Source organism: Phascolarctos cinereus, unplaced genomic scaffold (genome assembly GCF_003287225.1).
Source record: "Phascolarctos cinereus isolate Bilbo 61053 unplaced genomic scaffold, phaCin_HiC Scaffold_2;HRSCAF=192, whole genome shotgun sequence".
Lineage (NCBI taxonomy): Eukaryota > Metazoa > Chordata > Mammalia > Diprotodontia > Phascolarctidae > Phascolarctos > Phascolarctos cinereus.
Genome location: NW_027555625.1, coordinates 150,298,674 through 150,320,592, shown reverse-complemented (window position 1 = coordinate 150,320,592; position 21,919 = coordinate 150,298,674). Strand labels below are relative to the sequence as shown.

The window sequence follows — 21,919 nt, the reverse complement described above, 5'->3', positions numbered from 1 at the left end:
CAAGCTGTATCGTACGGTGTTGGAGAGGGATGGCTTCATACACTGGATGACAGTCGTGACCTAAAAAAAAAAAACTTGACAAGGCAGACATTTGGGCTGAATTGAGTGGGATGAAATTTTGTTAAGGACATAAGTAAAGGCTTTCACTTGGATTCAAACAATCAACTACAAATACAAGATGGAGAGACATGATTAGAGAATAGATTATCTGAAAAAAGATCTGGAAGCTTTAGTGGACTGAAAGTTTGATATGAGCCAATACTGTGGCAGAGTGGCCACAAAACCTAAGATGATCTTAATCAGGAAGTACCTATGGTACAGTGTCTAGAAATAAGGAAATGACAATCCCGTTGTACTGTTTTGCAATTGTCAGACCATGCTAGGAATCGTTAATCCCTTAGCTTAAATAGTTTCCTAGTTTATTTTCTTTGGTGCTTGTGGTCAATTGGCTTTTTTTTTTTTTTAAGAAAGGTAGCACAGTATTGGAAAGAACTGGAATGCAGTCAGAGAGACCTGGGTTCAAATTCTGTCCCAGCCAGTTTTCAGCTGTATAATCATGGGCAAATTCTTTAAGCTTTTTCAGGTCTATTTCCTTACCAAAGCTGGGAAGCATTATTATACAATGGAAAGAATGCTGAATTTGGAGTTACAAGAATGAGTCTGAATTCCAGCTCTATTACTAACAGTGTGACCTTGGGCAAGTCACTTACCCTGTCTGGGCCTCAGTTTCCTCATTTCTAAAATGAGGGGGTTGGAATAGATGACTTCTAAGGTCCTTTGCAAACTGAAGATCCATGATCCCATTTTTACTATAACTTTGTATTAAACTTTTTTGATTATGATTATACATTATGAACTTACATGCATTTGATATTTGATATTGCTCATATGATTTCAAGTAAGAGTGAATTCTTCAGGCATGAAATACAATTAACTATACTTTTGTAGTAAGTTTTAAGGACCATCATAACTATATTAAGAATAGATGTAATAAATAGCAACAGTGAGAAAGTCATTGTGCTATTCAAGCCTGAGCCCAATGGCAACACCATTCTTTATTTGCAATGCTGGTCAATAATGCTCATCTGGAGTCCCCCTTCCTTAAATGAGAATGAAAATATACTCTGCTCTAAATTAACCTAGAAAATCTCACAGAATAGCTCATCCTCTAGCTAGAACAAGCTAACTTGTTCAGTTTAGCCCCAAAGGGCAAAACTAGGAGCCATGAGGGGAAGTTGCAAAGAGGAAAATTTAGGTTTGAGGTAAGGAAAGAGTTCCTAGTAATTAAAGCTATCTTGAAGTGGAATGGGCTGCTTCAGAAATACTGGAGGTCTTCAAGCAAAAGTGGAGGACCACCAGTAGATTAGGTTGTAAAGAGTGTTCTTTTTCTGGTAGGGGTTGAATTAGACGGTCTTTGATGTCCTTTCCAACTTTGAAATTCTGTGAAAATCTAAATATTCTCAAATGCAAAGAAAATCTAATTTCTAAAACACTGCATTATACTTGACAGGTTAGCTGTGACCAAATGTTAAGGATGCTGCTACAGGAAGAACTCAAGTGTGGGGCATATATTGCCTTACAGGGAAGTTTGGGATTCATGTTCTAGCCAATTTAGTCAATGCACAAAGCCTTTCTTAGACTTAAACTGAAGTCTAATAAGGGTCATCCTCTTTAATATAATAATAGATGATGCTCTAGGAAAATGGTTTTGAAGGCTGGGAGCCAGACATAAGGCTAGAAGGGGAATGAAGACTGGCCTGGACCCCTGCACAAAATGGAGGCTCCAAGAGGAATGCACACCAGGGGTGTGGCTGTCTGGATTTAGTCAAAGGCTTGTCCAAACTTCATAGGACATCTAGTTTGGATTCATCCAAAAGGCCACACTGAGGACCTAGAGGGCCACAGGTTCCCCAGCCCTGGACTAGACAGAGAAACAGGGGATTGGAAAAGGCTGTAATGGCTAATCCTTTAGCATGTATCTTCCCCACTGTCCAAACAGACTGTTTGGATGAAATTAAAAATTCAAAAATTTTCTATCTCCACAGAACGCTGCACAAAGCTGTGTACATAACAGGTTTTTAATAAATGTTTACTGAATCTAATTGGATAGGCAACAAAATGTGAGACACAAAGCCAACAATATGTCTGATCATTAAATGTTCAGAATGAAACAGATTTATAATTCTAAATGACACAGGGAAACTTAGGTTTAACTTGGCTTTTTTTAAGTAGGCACTAATTTGGAATATTTGGCTTCAAGATAATCCTTTCAGTTCCTAGGAATATCATCCAAAGTGGCTGAACACAACTGTTTCAGAAATGTATATTTAAAAAAAATGAGGTCAGGTATAATTTTCACCCTTTTAAAGTTGTGTGAGTTATGACAACAGAAAGGCCTCTTGAGGGCTCAAAATATTTGGAGAAACAAGAAATTTAAAGGGCTTTTAAACAAATTCATGAAACCACCACAGCCACTTTTTGTATTATACTAGAATAGAAAATGTAAAAGGCTCCAATTACTTAGGAATTTTCCTTACATAATTAATTCCTTAAAATGCAAATTACTTGATATTTTAATGTGTGATACTAAAAACTGGTGGGTGGTGAGGGGAGGAGGTTACATAGCATAGCCTAGGTGGCCATTCTACAGCAGGAAGGTTTAGTTAAAACCAGAGAGATTTCAATCTTCCTAGTCACTGGGAAATGAAATTCACTCTTATTCAGGGCTGAATAACAGAACAAAAACTAAGCTCAGACTACTGAATATATTTTATTTATGGTTATGTTCTAATATGATTGCCATATTTAAACATACGACAAATAAAAGCTTTAGAAACATTAATTTTCATCACCAAATATATTTTGGGACTTCACAGTAAGCATTTATTAAATACTTACTAAGAGCCAGGCACTGAGGTAAGAGCTGGAGCTACAAAGATCAAAAATACTGACCCTCCCTTCAGGAGCTACAGGATTGAGTCATCAGAATTGTTCATTAAGAGATCTTTGATGATTTTGGAGAGGGTAATTTCAGTTCAATGATGAGGTCAAAGTCAGATTAAAGAGGGTTTTGAAAGGAGTGAGAGACAAGTGGATGCACCTAGTACAAAATGCTTGAATTTAGATAAGAAAGGGAAGAGAGATATTTGACAATAGCTAGCAAAGACAGTCAAATCAAATGAGGATTGTGGTTTTTTTTTGTTAGGAATTCTTCCCTATAAATTTGACTTCCTTGAGGATGGGTAATCTATAATTTTGTTCTTCCCCTAGAAAAAGATTTTGGTTTTCTGACAGAAAAAAAGAGACTGGATTTAAAAATTCTTATTTAAAGAGATAAAGTATTTCAGATTTTAAGGCATAAAGTGATACTTTTTTTGCTCTTTTTAAAAAAATGCATAGCATCCTTGTATCTTTCTAATGGGGGGGGGAGGGAAAGGCATTTATGCTACACTATTTAAAAAATCCAAACCCAAGAACAATTTACCATGAGCAGCTTGTATATGACCATAAGCCTCCTTTGTTTCACCCAGTATACCATATTCTTAATACTCACATGTCTGTTTTCTTACATTCTCGAATTCAGTGGGATAGCCTCTAATTATGGGAGAGGAAAAACAGGCAAAGGCTAAAAATGTATGTTAGTTTAGCCTGAAAGACAAAGCTGCATTTGGAGGTGTTTTATTTCTATCAAGCCAACCACCTTATTATTTGCTCTTCCCTTAGAATTTAAACATTGAAAAGGACCTTAGAAATCATCTAGCTCAATGTCCTATTTGATGTGTGAATCTTGTCTAAAACTGGTGGTCATCCAGTTTTGGATTAAACTTCTTCAGTCACAGGAATCTTACTATCTCACTTGGCACTTTGTTCCATTTTCCAATATTAGCAAACTTATTTGGAACTGAGCTCACATAGGTACCTGAGCTCTGTTCCCCTGTAATTTCTATCCATTAGTCCTAGTTTTCTCCTATGGAGACACAGGATAAATAGCATTCCTCTTCCAAATGACAACCCTTCATATACCTGAATGTATCCATTACGTTCTTCACCTCATCCATGAATCCCCCAAGTTTTCTTCTCTAGAGTTAATGTCACACCCTGTCCTTTTAAGTATCTTTCATATGTTATAGTTTTGAGTCCCTTCATACTGGCTGATCTCCAGGCACACCATTCTAATTTGACAATGTCCTTCTTAAAACACAGCAGTCAGAACTGAACACAATACACTCAGTGTGTTCAGACCAATACAGAGGGTTTTGTTTTTTTTTTTACCAGTACAGTAGTTTTACCCAGCAAATACTTAATAAATATGTGCAGCTAGGTGGCATAGTGTATAGAGTACCAGTCCTGAGTTTAGGAAGACTCATCTTTCGGAGTTCAAATCTAGGCTCAGACACTTCGTACCTATATGACCCTGGGCAAGTCGCTTAACTCAATTTGCCTCAGTTTTCTTATCTGTAAAATGAGCTGGAAAAGGAAATGGCAAACCATTCCACTCTCTGCCAAGAAAACCTCAAATGGGACATGACTGAGATGACTGAACAGCAACAATATTTGTTAAATTGAGTGGACTGTTACCTCCCTTGTTCTAAATATTACACTTGTTTAAATGAAGCCCAAGATCACATTAGCTTTTTGGTAGTCTGCTAAAACTCCTCAGCATTTTTTATTTCCTTATCTTGTGTCCTGTACTCATAGGATTTCAGACTTTGAAGAAGTTTTGGGGAGCTATAGAGAAAAAAGGAAGTTGGGAAGCAGACTCTCAGCTGATGTGGTAGGGATGTGGGCTCTGCTTTTCTTTCCACAGGAAAGACCTTTTTTCTCAGCTCCATGGTGACAGTGTTTCTAAATTCAAGAGGGTTAGTCCAGTTAGAAGTCCATCTCCACTATGGCCATGTTTTCAATTTGATCATCACCAATAATACTTTTATTTCCCATCAATTCAATTCACTTCCAATCCTTAGTCTGTTGGTCTGTACTAACATGGGTCCTTAGCAAAATGCTATTAAGTTATCCTCAAAGTGGCAAATGTGATAAAAATGACATTAAATAGTAAACACTGGAAAGGTTGTATAATAGACACACTAAGACAATTTTGTTGGAGCTATGAATTACTCTAAGCATTCTGAAAAACAATTTGAAAATTATAAAACATAATTCACCAAACTGTTCATATCCTTTGACCCAGAAATCCTAATCCTGGGCATATATACCCAAGGAGGTCAAAGACAAAAAAAGAAAAGATCCACACATACCAAATACCAAAGTATTCATAGCTGCACTTTTGGGGGTAGCAAAAACTAGATATAAAGTGGCTACCCATCAACTGGAGATCAGATGGAAAAACTGTGATAGATGAATACTATTAGGTTGTAAAACATGACAGATGTGATAAATTCAGAAGAATATTAAAAGACTTGCATGAACTAATATAGAACAAAATGAACAGAAGCAGAACAATGTAGATAATGAATAGAAAAATATTAAATGAAAATGGCACTAGAAGACAGCAAATCTGAGTCCCAGAGAATAGATGGTAGAACATACTTCACTATTTTAAGGAGAAAGGTAGAGATTATGGGTACAGAGTAGGGTAAATTCTATCAGACTGTTTTTCTTTTTTTATGAGAGGGTTCATTTGGGAAGAGCTATGTCTTATGAAATAACCATGGCATGAAAACAAAAGACATCAATAAAATATTGAAATACAGAAAATTTTGAACTCACAATTGAAAAAAAAATGAATGTTAACAATTGTCTTTACATGTAACTGGAGAAAATACTATTAAAAAATTCACAAAGAAAAACTGCCATCAATTTAATTAGACTGGAACTATAAGCTTAAAACTACACTAAGACTTTTGGGACACCCTGTATATTGCTGTTACAGGCTAATTCCCATCTCAGTTGCTTGTACCTTAACAGAAATATTCTATGTTCAAAGTAGCTACAAGGCCATAAGTGAAGAACTCTAGAGGAGTTTTACGAATTCAGTAAACTTAATTTTCCACAAAGAGTGACCTAATTTGGGGGGGAAGGTGAATCAAGTCAGTAGCAGTTTGGCAGACCTTGTCAAAACAGAATCCATAACAAATCCAGGTGCTAAATTTATTTTTTTTGTAATCAATCCTACTTATAAAATAATCAATTGGTTAAAACTTCAGACAGTGGATTAGGATGGATATCTTCCATTAAGCCCACTTTGTTCTGAATGACAAGACCCACAAAAGGACATAAGACAAATAATTTGACCTAAGAATCAGACAAAACTACAACTAATTAGTGAGCAACTGATATGCAAAGGTTTTTTTTTTGTTCCACCCACGGCCACGACTTGTTGGAAAAGTACTGTTTGCTCCCCTTCCTCTATCATCTAATAGTACTGACTGGAATCTCTATTACAAAGTAACTTAAATGGCAACCAGGACTTAATTTTGATTTTCTACCTTCTCAGAACAAAGATGTCCCAAAAGCCTCTTTCTGAATTATCTCAAATAGAAAGTAATTCCCCGCAGGACATACATTCCTTCAGGACAAGGCCAACTAGGAAACTCCTTTGCCCAATTTGTGACCAATAAAAAGAGAGCAAGCATCAATGACCTGTGCTTCTGTTTGCTTACCTGTCATTCGGGGTCACAAAGGATGCCAACGTAGAGGCAATGTAGTAAAAAAAAATAAAACCCAGGATTCTTATTTGAACATATGATAGACACCATGGACTAGTATTAAAGAGTGATTGACTAGGGAGTAGGAGACCTGAATTCTAGTGCTAGTCGTACCATTAACCTGGAGTGAGTCATTTAGCCTCTTTGCGATAGTTTCCACATCAATAAAATCAGACCACCACCTGTCCTTCTTAGATCATATGGTTGTAAGAACCAAATGAGTATAAATATGAAAAAGCATAATATTTTAAACAAGTTTAAGGTGCTGCCATTTTAATACTCCATGGCTCTTAGTTCAGTCACCTTCTCTAAAACCCAACAGTAAGGGAAAAAAAAGGGCCAACACCATTTCATGGGTTCTCTTGAAAGGAAGTGCTAGATTTGGGTTCAGTAGAGACCTGGGTTCAAATCCAGAGGTGGACAACTCTGGTGACCTCTCAAACCTTAGTTTCCGCCTTCTAAAGGGTTGGTACCTATAGTATCTTCCTCACAGAGTTGTCAAAAGGATCAGATGGGATAATGTAGGTCAGAAGTGTCAAATGTGTGGCCTGCAGGATACATGCAGCCCACAACACTGGGAGTACATCTTGAGCCAAATTAAAATGTAATTGGGAAATATTTAACAAATTACGTCAAAATAAAATAAAATACCAATAATATAATATAGGGTTTTCTAAATCAATATGTACCCTGCAAGGATCCTTATATACGATTAATGGCTCCCATTCTGATTTGAGTTTGACACCACTGAGAATGTAGTTGAAACTCTGTGCAAACCTCAATTTTCCATATACACATATCAGTTATCATTATTATTATTATTATTAAGACCATAACAATTGCCTCTCTCAGCTTGATCCATGAAGCAGCCTACATTCTTGGGGAAGGGTGAGTGAGGGGACTCCTTTACATGTAGGGGAAGAAAGCCAAACCTCCACTTGAAATTGCCAGAGATAACGAAAAGATATAAATAAATTACCTTATTATTTGTTTGATTTGTAATAAGATACTATTTTCAAGCGTAATGTTCAAAGCACTTATTAGATACTGATTGAATTCCTCAAAGAACATTTCATTCCCTTCTTCATATTTCCCATAGTTTTTTGAATATTCCTTTTGAATGCAGTGATTGGTCAAATGGCAAGTTTTGTCTTGGAAATTAGTGATATTGTATGGTTCCGAAGAGGTCCGAAGCACGCCCTCTCTGTAGAGGTAGATATTATATTGATGGTCCACTAGGACCCAGCTCCTGCCAAAAAAAAGAAAACAGTCACTTTTCTACCCACACATTTGAAAGACTCAGATATCACAAGAATGTACTGAGGTGATTATTTTCACGATTTGCCATAAATTTTAGCAGGAAAGAAGTGTACTTTCAATTTAAAAGATATAAATGAGTTCTTACAGTGTTTGTGTTGGTAGCTTTAAGACTTAACTACATTGAACAAATGGGTGGCATATTTAGAACATCTTATAGAAAAGCATTCTGGAGCTGGTTTAACCTGGTGAGGAGATTCAAGGAAGGAAAGAGTAAAGCTGAAGCCAGACCCAGGAGTGGGCAAAATGGGCAGCTGCCCAGGTGACATCTTTTTTACTCATGTTTATACATTTATATATTTCTAATACTAGAAAATATCCTTATCCTTCTCCAGCTATTTGTAATGAGTTACATCACATGTTACAATGAAACTCAAAGCCTACAATGGAAAAGGGCACACAATTTTTGAACCTTTCCCAGGGCATAGAAATTCTTTGTTCTAGCTGCATTGAAAGTTACTAAAGAGGCAGCGTGATCATCTAGGGAGAAGAACTTTTCCATAAAAGTAATAGCTCAATGTAAATGGTCTCTTATCAGAAATTTGGTTCTTTATCTTGTATCACCTCATGACAATTAATGACCTGCCTCAATGTAATTTTTTTACATCACTGAAATGAAGTATATTGCACAGGGACTTCCTGAATATAAAACATTAGGCTTATAAGAATCTCCCAGTAAAATGATTTGTTATCCCCAGATAAAAAAGCATTTTGGATTGCCTTTTTAAGAAAAACTAAATAATTACTAACTCAGACAGTAGCAGTTCAGCTTATTCATTAAATAATTTTTTGCTCCATGATCAACAAGATTTGGATAACTGAAATCCTAGTTGATGAGTAATAATCAGTTTAGGGCACATATCCGTCAGGGAAAGACCAAAATACCTGCTGTGAGCTAGTATTAAAGATATCACAGAATATACATTGTTGTCTGATGGTGTCCTTGGATGACCTTAGGGCGGCTTTGGTCGGAAAAGGACATCATACCCTTCTCTTCTCTTCTGTCAATCCTCTTGCCTGGCTCCCTTAAGACTAGGATAAATGAGGCTCTGAACAATAAATCAGATTCTAAAGATAATCTCACAGCCATGAAACTCATACAGGGCTGGATGGAAATGAGACATTGATATTGTGTTACACATATCTGTGGCAGGGAATAGTCTCCTCTTTCCACATCATTTATTTACATTGTGGAATTCTTCTTGATAGTGTCTCAGTTTCTTTTTGAAATTACAAGAAACTAAGTCCCCTAATTTCACTAGGTAAAATCATCTGTAATAAAACAAAGGGTTTTGGTTCTTTTGGAAAAACAAAAGCCTGACTTTAATAGAAATAATTTTTTTGTTTAGACCCAGGATTTCATTGCTGTAGGAAATCCTTTGTTAGAAAACTTCCACGGAAGCACATTCTCAACTTATTTGTCACTTAAAGTCTTAGAGAGCTGCTTAAAGCACCTTAAGAGCAGGACTTTTATTTTTCTTCATATCCTCAGCACTTGGCAAAATGCCTGGCACATGTTGTTGTTCAGTTGTTTTTAGTCGTGCCTGACTCTTCATGACTCCATTTCGGGATTTTTTTGGCAAAGATATCAGAGTGGTTTGCCATTTCCTTCTGTAGCTCATTTTACAGATGAGGCAAATCGGGTTAAGTGACTTGCCCAGGGTCACACAGCTAGTAATTGTCTGAGGCCGAATTTGAACTCATGAAGATGAGTCTTCCTGATTGGCCCAGTGCTCTATCCACTGTGCCACCTAGCTGCCCTTGGCACATATCAGGCACCTTATAAATGCTTACAGGCTGACTGAGTAGGGTCACTCAGTCAGTATAAATCAGAGGCAGAACTTGAACACAGGCCTCCTTTACTTCGAGGCCAGATTCTATCCACTATATTGTGCTACATTTCCTTACATGCATATAATATAATTATTTGAATCTATTAATAATAATGTGAAAGGATTTAACAAACACGCCCTGGACCACCCTTGTCATTTTCATAACTTATTTTTTTGAGCATAAAAAACCCAGAAACATCAATTAAAATATTACCTAATATCAAATTTGCGGTGACCTGGCTCTAAAAGCAAAGGCTTTTCAAGGTATTTCTGAATCACATGCACTTGTCCTTGGTTATCTATGAAATCCAGAAGTTCTGTAGCCTCTGAAGAAATAAGAATGCCTTCACCTAACAGGGGAAAAGAAAGCAAGTCATTTCAATTCACAGAAGGGGGGCGGGAGTGAGAAACCCACACAAAACCAGAACGGGAGTTGGTGTCTTCCAAGAACACCAACCAGCAAGCTACATATGCTTTCCTTCCTCTTTCCATTCGAGAGAGTCTGACCATCAACAGATTTTGTCAGGGTCTGAAAAGATCATTAAAGTTCTCTTGTCCAGCATATGCTTTCCTCAGCATAAATCTAACACAACAGCATGAGTATTATACTGGCAGGCTTCTATTGGAGATGAGATTTCATTACTGTTTCAGCATGAGTAAGTATACTAAATAAATGTCACTCTTGCATTAAGGAAAACAGCAGATTAAAATAAGTAAGATTTATAAGGGGATAACTTGAAATTTATATTTTTAACTTTATAACTCTAGTTTTTATTTTTTTCCAGATGAAATTTTAGTAATTAACAGAGGACTATAGGATGACTATTATCCTACATACACCCTAACTCTAAGTATCCACCAAGGTTCTGCTCTCCCTATAAATATTCAGTCCCTTGGTGAGCTCATCCACACTCATAACTTCTGTTATATCCACGATGATGACACAAAAATATACATCTCTGTCCTCACCTCTCAAATGAACGCAGTCCCAGAGCAAGCTGTTTCATTTCACTTCTTTGAAGAAAGTGGTTTATAAACACTAAATCACTATTTAAGAATGAATTATTATTTTATATATGGTCTCTTCAAAACTTAGCGCTTTCCTTTTTCTTAACAAGGGCAGATCACTAGAATGTTCTCATGCTCACCAGCTAGGTGGCGCAGTCGATAGAGTACCAGAACTAAAATTTAAGAAGACCTGAGTTCAAATTTGTCCTCAGACACTTACCAGCTATGTGACCCCAGGGAAGTCATTCAACCTCTACTTGCCAGTTTTCTCATCTGTGAAATAGGAACAATAATAGCATCTACCTCTCAGGGATGTTGTGAGGACAAATGAGATGATAATTGTAAAGCATTTACCAAAGTGCTATACAAATGTTACCAAGTTGTTGCTTTTTAGGTAAACAGCAGACAGTGTCACCTTGTTCAGATGAAAAGGTCCGGTTGACAAAAAGACTATTTTATGGAGAACTCACATAGGGTAAGGGCTCACATGGTCAGAAGAAGTGATACAAGGCCACTCTCAAGGTCTCTCTTAAGAACTTTGGAATTGATTGTGTGACACGGGAGACACTGGCACAGCACTGCTCAGCATGGCGTACCCACATCAGAGAGGACGCTGTGCTCTATGGGCAAAGCAGAATTGAAGTAGCTCAAAAGAGATGTGAGATGTGCAGATTTAGAGAATCCACCCCAAATGTTCACACGGACTATTTGTGCCCAATCTGTGGGTAGTGCGTTCTGAGCTTGTATTGATCTGATCAGCCGTGGTTAGATGCACTGTAACTTGCCTCTAACATAGTGATGTCATTTTAGTCCGCTTCAAGAACAAAGGACAACAACCAATATAAATGTTAGATGTTATTATTAGTATTAGCCATGAGGATTGTTTTTTAGTTCACAAAAGCACACTGATTTCATTTAGAAGAGCACAAAATTTCCTCAATTCTCAAAGCAAAGTTTCTCTCGTCTGGTTTTGGGTTCTCTAACCTATTAGTAACATTTTACATTCATTCGGTGCTTTAAATAATTCACATTTTCATTACCTCTCATAAGAATCCTGCGAAGTAGCAGTTCCACTTATAGATGAGGAAACTGAGGCTTAGAGATTGTAAGTGCAGTAATTTGGATAAAAGCTTAGGCAGTATGTCTATCAGATTTACAAATGACACAAAACTGGGATAGTTATAATGGTGGACACCAAAGTTAGAAGTCAAAGAGATCTAGATAGGCTGAAGTCATGGGTCAAATCTAGTAAAATTTCATTTAGTTTTATTACATTTCAAGACTTCTCTGTGGAGAGATGGGATTTGAATCTAGGTTTCCTGATTCTAACTTCAGTGCTTTTCCCACCATACCAACATTAGCTCATAGAATTTTAGAGTGTTACATTTTGGAGGAACCTGAGAGGTCATTTCATCTGAGTCCCTCATTTGAGAGTTGAGAAAATAGACCTAAAAGCCCCAGACTTTTTATCCACTATATGGATCAGTTCAAGTCAAAATCATTTGGAGGTTTTAATGGACAACAAACTCAATTTGAATCAACAATGTGACATAGCAGCTCCCAAACCTAACGTAATCTTAGGTTGAATCCAGAGGCATTGAGAGTGTCCAGAACGACAGCTGTGCCTATTTCACTGCACTCAGCTCGGATCAGAGGACAGCTGTAGTGATATGAGCAGTCAGGAGTGGTACAATTTGGGAGGCACATTAATGATCAGAGCAGGTCTAGAGGAGGGTAGTGAGGACGGCGACGGGACTAGGATAAGCTGAAGAAACTGGAGATGGTTCCCCTGGAGAAAAAACTGAGGGTAGACAGAAGAATAACTTTCAAGTATCTGAAGAGTTTTAATAGAGAATTAGGCTGTTTCTGCTTGGATCTAAGAGGAGCAGAAGTAGGAGTAATGAAGTCACGTAACCTTTCTGAGTTTCAAATTTCTTCATCTGTAAAATGAGGTGGAAAGGCCAAAGGTTAAAAGTAGGCTTGATCCAAGGAAAAATTAAAAAAAAAAACCCAACAATGTAGAGCTATCCAAAATTGGAATAAATTGCCTTAGGAAGGAGAGAGGATCTTCAGTGCTGGATGCTGGATGACATTTGTTGCTAATTCTTATTCAGGGATGGTTTAAACTAGGTCCCTTATTATCTCTTGTGCTAATTTGATACACTGCTAATTTTGTTGCTGGTGTTCACTCATTTCAGTTGTGTCTGACTTTTTGTGACCCCATTTGGGGTTTTCTTGGCAAAGATACTGAAGTGGTTTGCCATTTCCTTCTTCAGCTCATTTGACAGATGAAGAAACTGAGGCAAACAGGGTTAAGTGACTTGCCTAGGGTCACACAGCTAGTGTTTGAAGCTAGATTTGAACTCAGGAAGATGAGTCTTCCTGACTCCAGGTCCAGCACTCCATCCACTTCACCACCTAGCTGCCCACTCTGGTAATTAGACTTGTCCAAAAATAGAATAGGCCTCCTTAGGAGGTAGTAGGTCCCTCTCAATTGAAGCTTTTAAAGTAAATGCTAGATGACCACTTTTAGGGAATCATCCTAAATCATCCTCAGGCCACCAGTGAAATTTGAGGACAATGGTGATCTAATTGTGTACACTGCTGGTCAGGTCACAAATCCTAGCAAGTTTTGGGGAAGCTGAATGTGTCATTTCAAGCCTGGGACTCAGAATCTATTAGGAGATTCCCAAAGGTAATCGAATGCTCACTTGGTTGTGGATTACTATGCTTCAGACTTTAGAAATAATAGCCCCCCTCACATCCTAACCCAAAGTAGAAGATCAGAACATAAATGGAACATTTGCAAACACTGAGGAAAACCTAAAGAAGGGCACCACTTCTTTAGAGAAGATTACCATTCAGGTATGAGTTTGACAAGATAACCTCTGTGATCCCTTCCAAATCTCAGATTCTATAACTCTGTGACTTTCCCAAGGTCACACGGCTGATCGAGTGGGAAGTACATTGGCTTTGGAGTGAGAAGACTGGACTTAAAACTCCAACTCCATTATTTACTCCCTCTGGGCCTTTGGGTAAGACATTGAACCTCTCCACTCCTCAGTTTTCTCATCCAATAGGCTAAATGACCTGTAATATATGTTTCAACTGAAAATCTCTGATGCTACAACTTGCTCCACCTGTGGAGAATCCTAGACTAGAAGAATCCTAGAATCTTAGTGCAACATTCTCATCTCACACATGAATTGAGACTCAGAAACCAAGGAACTTGACCAAGATCACACAGGTTTTAAGTTACAGAGCTAAGATTTAAAACTAGGTCTTCTGGATCCAAATCCAGAATCATAGGAATGTGAGAGCTTGAAAGAGACCTGTACCAGATTGATTTCAGTCACCTCATTTAACAGATGAGGAAAGTCAGAGCCAAAAGTATGGCCGTACAGACAACTTGGAGAGAGATAGACTGGATGACGGAACAGTTAGGTGGGTTTAGAACTAGTTGACAGATAACTAGTGGAATGTCACAGGGTTCTGTCTACTAGTGGAATGTCACAGGGTTCTGTCATTGATAGAATGTTGTATCCATTGTTAACATTTTAAACATTTCCTTGGGAAGCAGACTTGGCATAATTATCAAATTTTCAGGTAATGTGAAGTGGGGAGATTTAGCTAGCTAATACCCTAGATGACAGAACTGGGATTCAAAGTGATCTTGACAGGCTCCAGAAATGGGATGAAGCTAACAAGTTGAAATTTAATGGCAATAATTACAAATTCCATCACTTGAATTCTCAATATCAACTGTACAGGTACAGCTCTGAGAATCAGAAACAGTTCATGTCAAAAAGATCTGGGGATTCTAGTGGACTGTAAACTCACTAGAAGCTGACAGTGTGATGTAGGAGCCACCAATAAATGTAATATTAGGGTGCATTAGTAGTAATATAATATCCAGAGTTAGGACAGATATTAGCTCCACTGTGCTCCATCCTTGTCAGATCATATTTGGAATATCATGTCTAGTGCTGGGCAGTAGATCTTGGAAAGGACATTCATAAGATAGATAACGTCTAGAAGAGAGTAATCAGGATGGTAAGGGGAGCTGAAGCCATGCAATACAAGGAACAGCTGAAAGAAAGGGACATTTTTAGCTTAGAGAAGGCACAGAGGGGTACATGATGAGAATAGTGACCTTCAAAGAAATGAAAGAGGAGTCATGTGGATGAAGAGTCAGCTTAACCATTCCAGTTGTATATGACTAATACGATAATATGTTTTGCATGACTGAACATGTATAACTGACATCACATTGCTTACTGTCTCGGAGAGGGAGGAAGTGAGGCAGGGAGAGAGAAAATTCAGAACTTAAAATTTTTTTCAAAATGAATGTTAAAAATTGTCTTTACATGTAACTGGGGAAAAATAAAATGTTATTAAAAAAAACAATTCTAGTTGTATAAGGTGCTCTTTGGGAGTGGAAGGGAGTAGAAGGGGAAAGTTAATAATCACTGTGCAGAGGGCTCAATGATCACTGCTGGAGGCATAATTTGGGTAGGAGCTAGATTGGATGATCTCTGAAGTCCCTTTGAAATCTTCAGTTCCACAAACCTGCAAAGCAACCTACCACAGATCATATAGTTTGTCAGTGACAGAGCCAGATCTAGAAGAACCCAAGTCTCCTGATTTCCAGGATCATACATCCCCATGCTATATGATGGACATGGTTGAGATTAGACACATAAAACCTTTTTCGGAATAACTGCATAGATCACTTTTGCCACAGTCCTTAAGCTGCCCTGATATCATTATGCCCAAGCTTAAAAAAGCAGTTTCCTTAAAGCCCACAAACATCAGTCCCCTCTTTTATTAGGTAAATGGAAGAGAAACAAAGTTATAAGGAGGAACTGTGCTGATTCCCAATAACCCAAAAGGGAGGCTAACTATTCAGTTTCTCTCCTTTAAACATTACTAGCTAGAGCAGTGATTTGGAGATTTGGCAGGTGTATAACATAGGGATGCTTACGAATGGCTACAGTTTCCTCAGAAAAGCTAGAAATGATAAGACTGCCATAATGTTCAATGTGACATCATTCATTTGCAGAGACAGGACTCATCAATTCCACTTTGATCTCATGAACAGAAAACTTGATTTGCCATCAGGAACTATGCAGTTCTACCCCTAGTTCATCTAAAACTTTCACTATTTTATAACTGGTCTTGGAGACAGATTGAATCTTGCTACTCAGGCTAAGATGATCCAGTGCATCATATTTTTAGGGAAGCAAAAAGGTATCACTGAAATAGCAAAGCATCATCTTCAAACACAAAGGCCAATGAGAAAACGGAGGACGAAAAATATTCTTTTGAGTATTGCCATGGCCATGAGACTAACCTTTGGCACCTGCCGAGGATTTGGCTATCCATACGTTGCCCTCCCCACCCTCCTTCCTCCTGTTATAGGAGGCAAGGAAGACTTCCCTTTCATCTGTCCTTGAATTGTTTATCAAATGGCGGATTCCATTCTGCGAGGGTGATGCCGGGGCCACAGGAGTCTTGAGATTAGTCGGATAAATCACATAGGATTCCGGGAACCATGTGCATGATTCTGTCAATTCAGGACTTGTCTTGATTAACCTAATGGATAACAACAGATGGTCAGTCGCCCTTTTTTAATTCCAAAGAATATCTTCTGGGGCAGGGGAGTGGGAGGTAGAAGAAAGTCCCATGGTTCAATAAGTCCAATCTGGCACTCTGATCACTCTTTAAGAAGGCCTGGGCTCCTCAACCTAGGTGACAAGAAGTTACAGGAAGAATAGAATAGCCAAAGACTGGACTCCTTTCTGGCTTAGCTCTTGTTATTGGGCCCTTACATGAGGGAAATCCGATATGCCCCTAGGGCTGAGTCCATTTGCCAAATGGAATGTTAAAAGCATACTCCAGCTCATTCTAACATGGCACTTGGTCCAAAATAACTTTATAGTATCTACAAAGAACTAGAGATATTTCCTATTATCCTTCAGTGTACAACTTCTCAAATCAACATTTCTTGCACAGAGAATACATTTCATGAAAAACTGAGCCAGACCTACACTGGCAAGATGAAAAGTTGAAGTTATTTTGGATAACAGAAGCTAAAAAAAACAAAAAAGCACTTTTGCCTCAATTATCTGGATAATTTATGGGGTGAAAACAGCAGGACTGGTAGTAGAAGGGACCAGAATTATTCAAACAATTTGCTCAATTCTCCAGTTCTCTTTGTTGCAACAGCCTCCTAATTAGCCTCCTTGCCTCAAGCCTTTACCTTCTCTTACATCCTCCACATAGCTGCTAAAATCATATTCCTAAAGTATAGGTTTGATTGTGCTACTCCCTCAAAAAAAAAAAAAGCTCTAGTGCTTCCCTGTTGTCTTTAAGATAGAATACAAACTCCTCTATTTGGTATTTAAAGCCCTTCACGATCTGGCTCCACTCTACCTCTCTAAGCTAATGACACATTGCTTCCCTTCACACACTTGATACGTTCAATTCAAACTGGCCTCACACACAAAACTCCTTCGATCACTTCCACATCCTTGCATAGCCTGCCCCCCCCATCCCATGCCTGGAAAACACTACTTTACTCATCTTTTCTTTTCTGTATCCTTAACTTTCTTCAAACTCAGCTTAAGTAGCACACACACTGCTTGAGGCCTTTTCTCATTCTCTTGGCTGCTCATAAATCCCCCACCCCTCCAAATAATCTTATTTCTATTTTTTATGAATCTCCCATTTACTTATGTATGTAGATATAGGCAACTAGTTAGCACAATGGATAGAGTGTTAGAGTTGGGAGTTAGGAAGTCCTGAGTTCAAATTCTGTCTCAAATACTAGCTGGGTGACCCTGGGCAAGTCTCTTAACCTCTCTATGCCTTAGTCTCTTCATCTGTAAAAGGGGACTGTTAATCACACCTGCTTCAGAGGTTTGTTATGAGGATTAAATGAGGAAAGGTATGTAAAGCATGCTGTAAACCTTAAAGTGCTATATAAATGCTGTTATTATTGTTGTTTTTATTCAATCATTTCAGTCATGTCGGACTCTTCATGACCCCATTTGGGGTTTTCTTGGCAAAGATGCTGGAGTGGTTTGCTATTTCCTTCTCCAGCTCATTTTACAGAGGAGGAACTGAGGCAAACAGGGTTAAGTGACTTGCCTAGGATCACACAGCTTATAAGTGTCTGAGGCCGGATTTGAACTCAGGAAGATGAGTGTTCCTGACTCCAATTTCAATGTTCTATCCACCAGGCCACCCAGCTATCATTTTCATCAATAGATCATATAAGCTCGACAGAAGCAAAGATCACCTCATTTTTTTAATCTTTATATCCCTAGCATCTAGGATAGTCCTTAGAACATTGTGGATGTTGAATAACTGCTTGTTGATTGATTCATTATGTATTCAGACATCAAATAAACAAATATTTGTTGGCTCCTTATTATATTTGAGTTACTAAGTCAGGCCAGTATTCAAGTAGAAATGAAGGAACTTAGTGAACACACAAAACAGACTGAAGACTCAGAGTTAATCTTAGAAATCAAAGGAAAAGACACTCACATCAGGGAGAAGGTTAAGGGAACTAGACTTTTCTTTCTGTGCTTGGGGGAGGGGAGGTGGAAGTTGTTTATCTGGGGACACCTAGGTAACTGATGCTACCTCAGACGGCTGCTGAAATTACAGAATGTAAGGGGCAGTTAATACAGACGACAATGAAGTATAAAGATGTACTTGCACTTTGTTGCCCCTTTACAAGGTGGGAAGAATGGTTTTAATCAAACTTGGTAGAATTAGAGGGCAGCTAAGCCACTGGCTGGGTGGGAGTTCAGCCACACCCCAGGTGGCCCTTCAGAAAGCCAGACAGTTCTCAGGAAAAAAGAAGAGAGGCAGAAGACAGCTCTGAGCAGTGTGGGCTCTCATTGGCTGTCAAGAAGAGAGCCAGTTATGGAGGAAGACCTCAGCTCCAGAGAGGGAATGAATCTCTTTGCCTTGTAGGGGAGAGAGAAGGGATTTGTCACCCTCACCCCCAACCCTTACCCCTCATCCATTGGCCACGGCATCTGTTGGTGGAGGGGAAAGTTTTGCAGCTAATTTGCTCAGGATGTCACCTCAATAAATGCCTTTACTTTGACCTGATTGTGTTCTCTAGGTTGTTCAGTTGTTTTTCAGTCCTGTCCAACTCTTTGTGACCCCATTTGGGGTTTTCTTGACAAGGATACTGGGACGGTTTGCCATTTCCTTCCCCTGCTCATTTGACAGATGAGGAAACTGAGGCAAACAGGGTCAAGTGACTTGCCCAGCATCACACAACTAGTAAGCGTATAAGGCTAGATTTGAATTCAGGTTTTCCTGACTCCCAAGTCCAAGCCTCTATTCGTTGTGCCCTAGTTGCCTTTAAATCAGTACATTTTGGAACCCATTAATAACGAAAAGCTAAATATTTAACAATAAAAAACCGTGACAGTCTAGGATCACAGAAAAGTTAACCACAGCTATGGTTCTAGGAATACTTTGGTATTGCTATAACTCTTACTTGGGTACTAATTATGAATGAATCCTTTCCATCATTCAGAGAATAATCACGAAGAACCCAGAGTAAGCATGATCAGGTATTGTGTGTCGGGGATCTAAGATCCAAGCTTTTCTTAAGCACAAACAGACCATGTTGCCCTTAGGAGATCATTTAAAGACTGATTAGAAATCCGTTCATGGGGAAATACCACTATAGAAAATGACTATACATGTGTATTTGGACTCTAGTGTTTCCTGTAGTGACTTTGGCTTCTCATGGAACACCTAAAAAGGCATAGAAAGACAATTTATGTGGCTATGAAGAGGCCTGTTTTAATAAACATTCTCATTTATCTTTTCAACCCACCTCCTAAAAAAATTTATTTTTTAATTTGGAAAAAAAAATCGGAAAAAAAGGAAAAGTAGCAGATAGAGCATTTTCTTTGAAAAAAATGAGTAAAAAAAAGCCCTTCCAAATTAGAGGAAATCAATCACTATTCCCTAAATTCCGGTAGGATTTATTTTTATGAGAGTTTAATGGATATTTATAATAAAGTATATATTATAAACCTAGGATCCTATGACTTTGGGAAGAAGGATGGGAAGGAATAGTCATTACGTGCTTATAGTGGCTAGCTTGTAAAGACCACTGTGCTAAGTGTTTTATAAATGTCATCTCATTTGAGCTTCACAACAACCCTGGGAGGTAAGTGCTATAATTAGTCATTATTATTCACATTTTACAGTTAAGGAAAGTGAGGAAGACAGGTTAAGTGACTTGCCCAGGGTCACACAATCAGTAAGTGTTTGAGGCTAAATTTGAACTTGGGTCTTCCTGACTCCAAGCCCAACTACCTGTGATGAAAGAATTCAGAAAGACATTCTGATCTTGCCCAGTATGCCTGCAATTTAATCCTGACTCTTTTTTCATGTTAATCTTATTCCTAGCTAGATATTGAAGGACTGTTTATAGTATTTGCTCCCAGGAAGGGCTGGCCACCCCTCCAGGAAGCGAATATTCACAAACAGGAATGCTCTCAAGGATATTTTGAGAACAGCTCCTTTCCCACCAATCACACACTGATTTGGCAAACTGCCTTTTTGTTAGAAGGCATTACTAAAAAGGTGGGTAGTCCTGAACCATCTTTGGAGTCTCCCCTGTGGTACCGACTTTATTGTTGGGACTCTGGAAGCTGAATTTGGAATTCCCCAGCCATGTGATTCAGATATAGATAATTCCCCTGATGGCGATGATTGATTGTGGTAAGACTTGATACCAATTGAGACTTAAGTTGTTACTTATTGAGACCTATGTTATTGTTACCTATTGGGACTTACTAACCCAAACTCTATTCTACTTAGTAACCTTCATCCTATTTTACTATTTTAATAATAAATACTTTTACTTTCTACAAACATACATATATATGTATATATACACATATATGAAAATCAAACCTGAGATCATTTCTAAACCAATCCAAACTGAAACTAAATTAAGCTGCAGTAAATAAGACTACTTCACAATATACTACCTCAGTGCCTCAGTAAATTATTCATGTGTAAATGAACAGAGGACCTCGGCATAAGGCCAGCCCCAAACCATCAGAAGTTAGCTGAGAGGATGAGTCAAAAGAAGTCTGAAATTAGAACCATAAAGGAACAAAGAATACTCTAGGCATGACAACCCAGTAGTCATAATCAAGAAAGCCAGAAAAGGAACATTTTGGGAAGGGCAATCAAGAAGGTACCCATCAGGTTGTAAGAAATGGGCATATTCATTAATTAACATTCACTAATAATAATAGCACTTATATGTTGCTTTAAGGTTTTCAAAGCTCTTTACAAATATTATCTCATTTTATCATTATAACAATGCTGGCAAGTTTTATTATTATTCCCATTACATAGATGAGGATGAAGTGACATGCCCTGGGTCACACAGCTTGTAAGTGTCTGAGGCCAGATTTGTGTTCAGTACTTCTTGCCTCCCGTGCTCTATCCATAGTTCTACCTAGCTGCCTTGACAATTCCCTGGTACTTGTTGATAGTGGGATTATAAACTGATATGATCTTGCTGAGCAATCTGACAGTATGCCACGGAAGTTACAAAGATAATTATACCATTTGATACAATAATTGCATTGCTAGCAATTTACTCTGAAAGATATCAAGAACAAAAAGAGGGCTACCTGTTCACAGATTTTTTTTTCTAGCAGCATAATAGTAATTATGAAAAAGTAGAAGAAACCTAAATGTCCAATAATAAGGAAATAGTTAAAGACAATGTGGCACATCCATGTAATGGAGCCATTTAAGACCAACAAGTCTGAGGAATACAAAGAAATCTGGAAAGTGAAACAATGTAAAGGGGGGGGAAAGAAACAGAACCAAAAGATGAGTATGCAAACTGACTTGGGTCATTTAAGAAAAAAAGTGTAAGAGAACAAATGAGCAAACATAGCACCCTGATACAGATTTAAAGAGACTGACACAAAAGTTTAATTAGGGATTTTCACAAAACCTGTTCCCAGGGTGTGTGAGGATGGGGATACTACTTTATCTGCAGGACTGCCTTACTGAGGGATCCTT

The 21,919-nt window shown here is 38.2% G+C and overlaps 1 protein-coding gene across 2 annotated transcripts in view; it reads right to left on the bottom strand.

Annotated features, from left to right (window-relative positions):
* TTL (tubulin tyrosine ligase) overlaps positions 1 to 21,919 on the bottom strand; it is a 50,279-nt gene that overhangs the window by 12,425 nt on the left and 15,935 nt on the right. For both annotated transcript variants that reach the window (XR_002324756.2, XM_020987509.2), the window contains 3 exons: positions 16,176 to 16,417; positions 10,029 to 10,164; positions 7,645 to 7,914 (listed from right to left, as the gene is read on the bottom strand). Coding sequence is in view for 1 of the 2 variants with exons in the window: in XM_020987509.2 (XP_020843168.1) it covers positions 7,645 to 7,914; positions 10,029 to 10,164; positions 16,176 to 16,417 (648 nt within the window). In the remaining variant the exon portion in view is untranslated. The remainder of the gene's footprint in view (positions 1 to 7,644; positions 7,915 to 10,028; positions 10,165 to 16,175; positions 16,418 to 21,919) is intronic.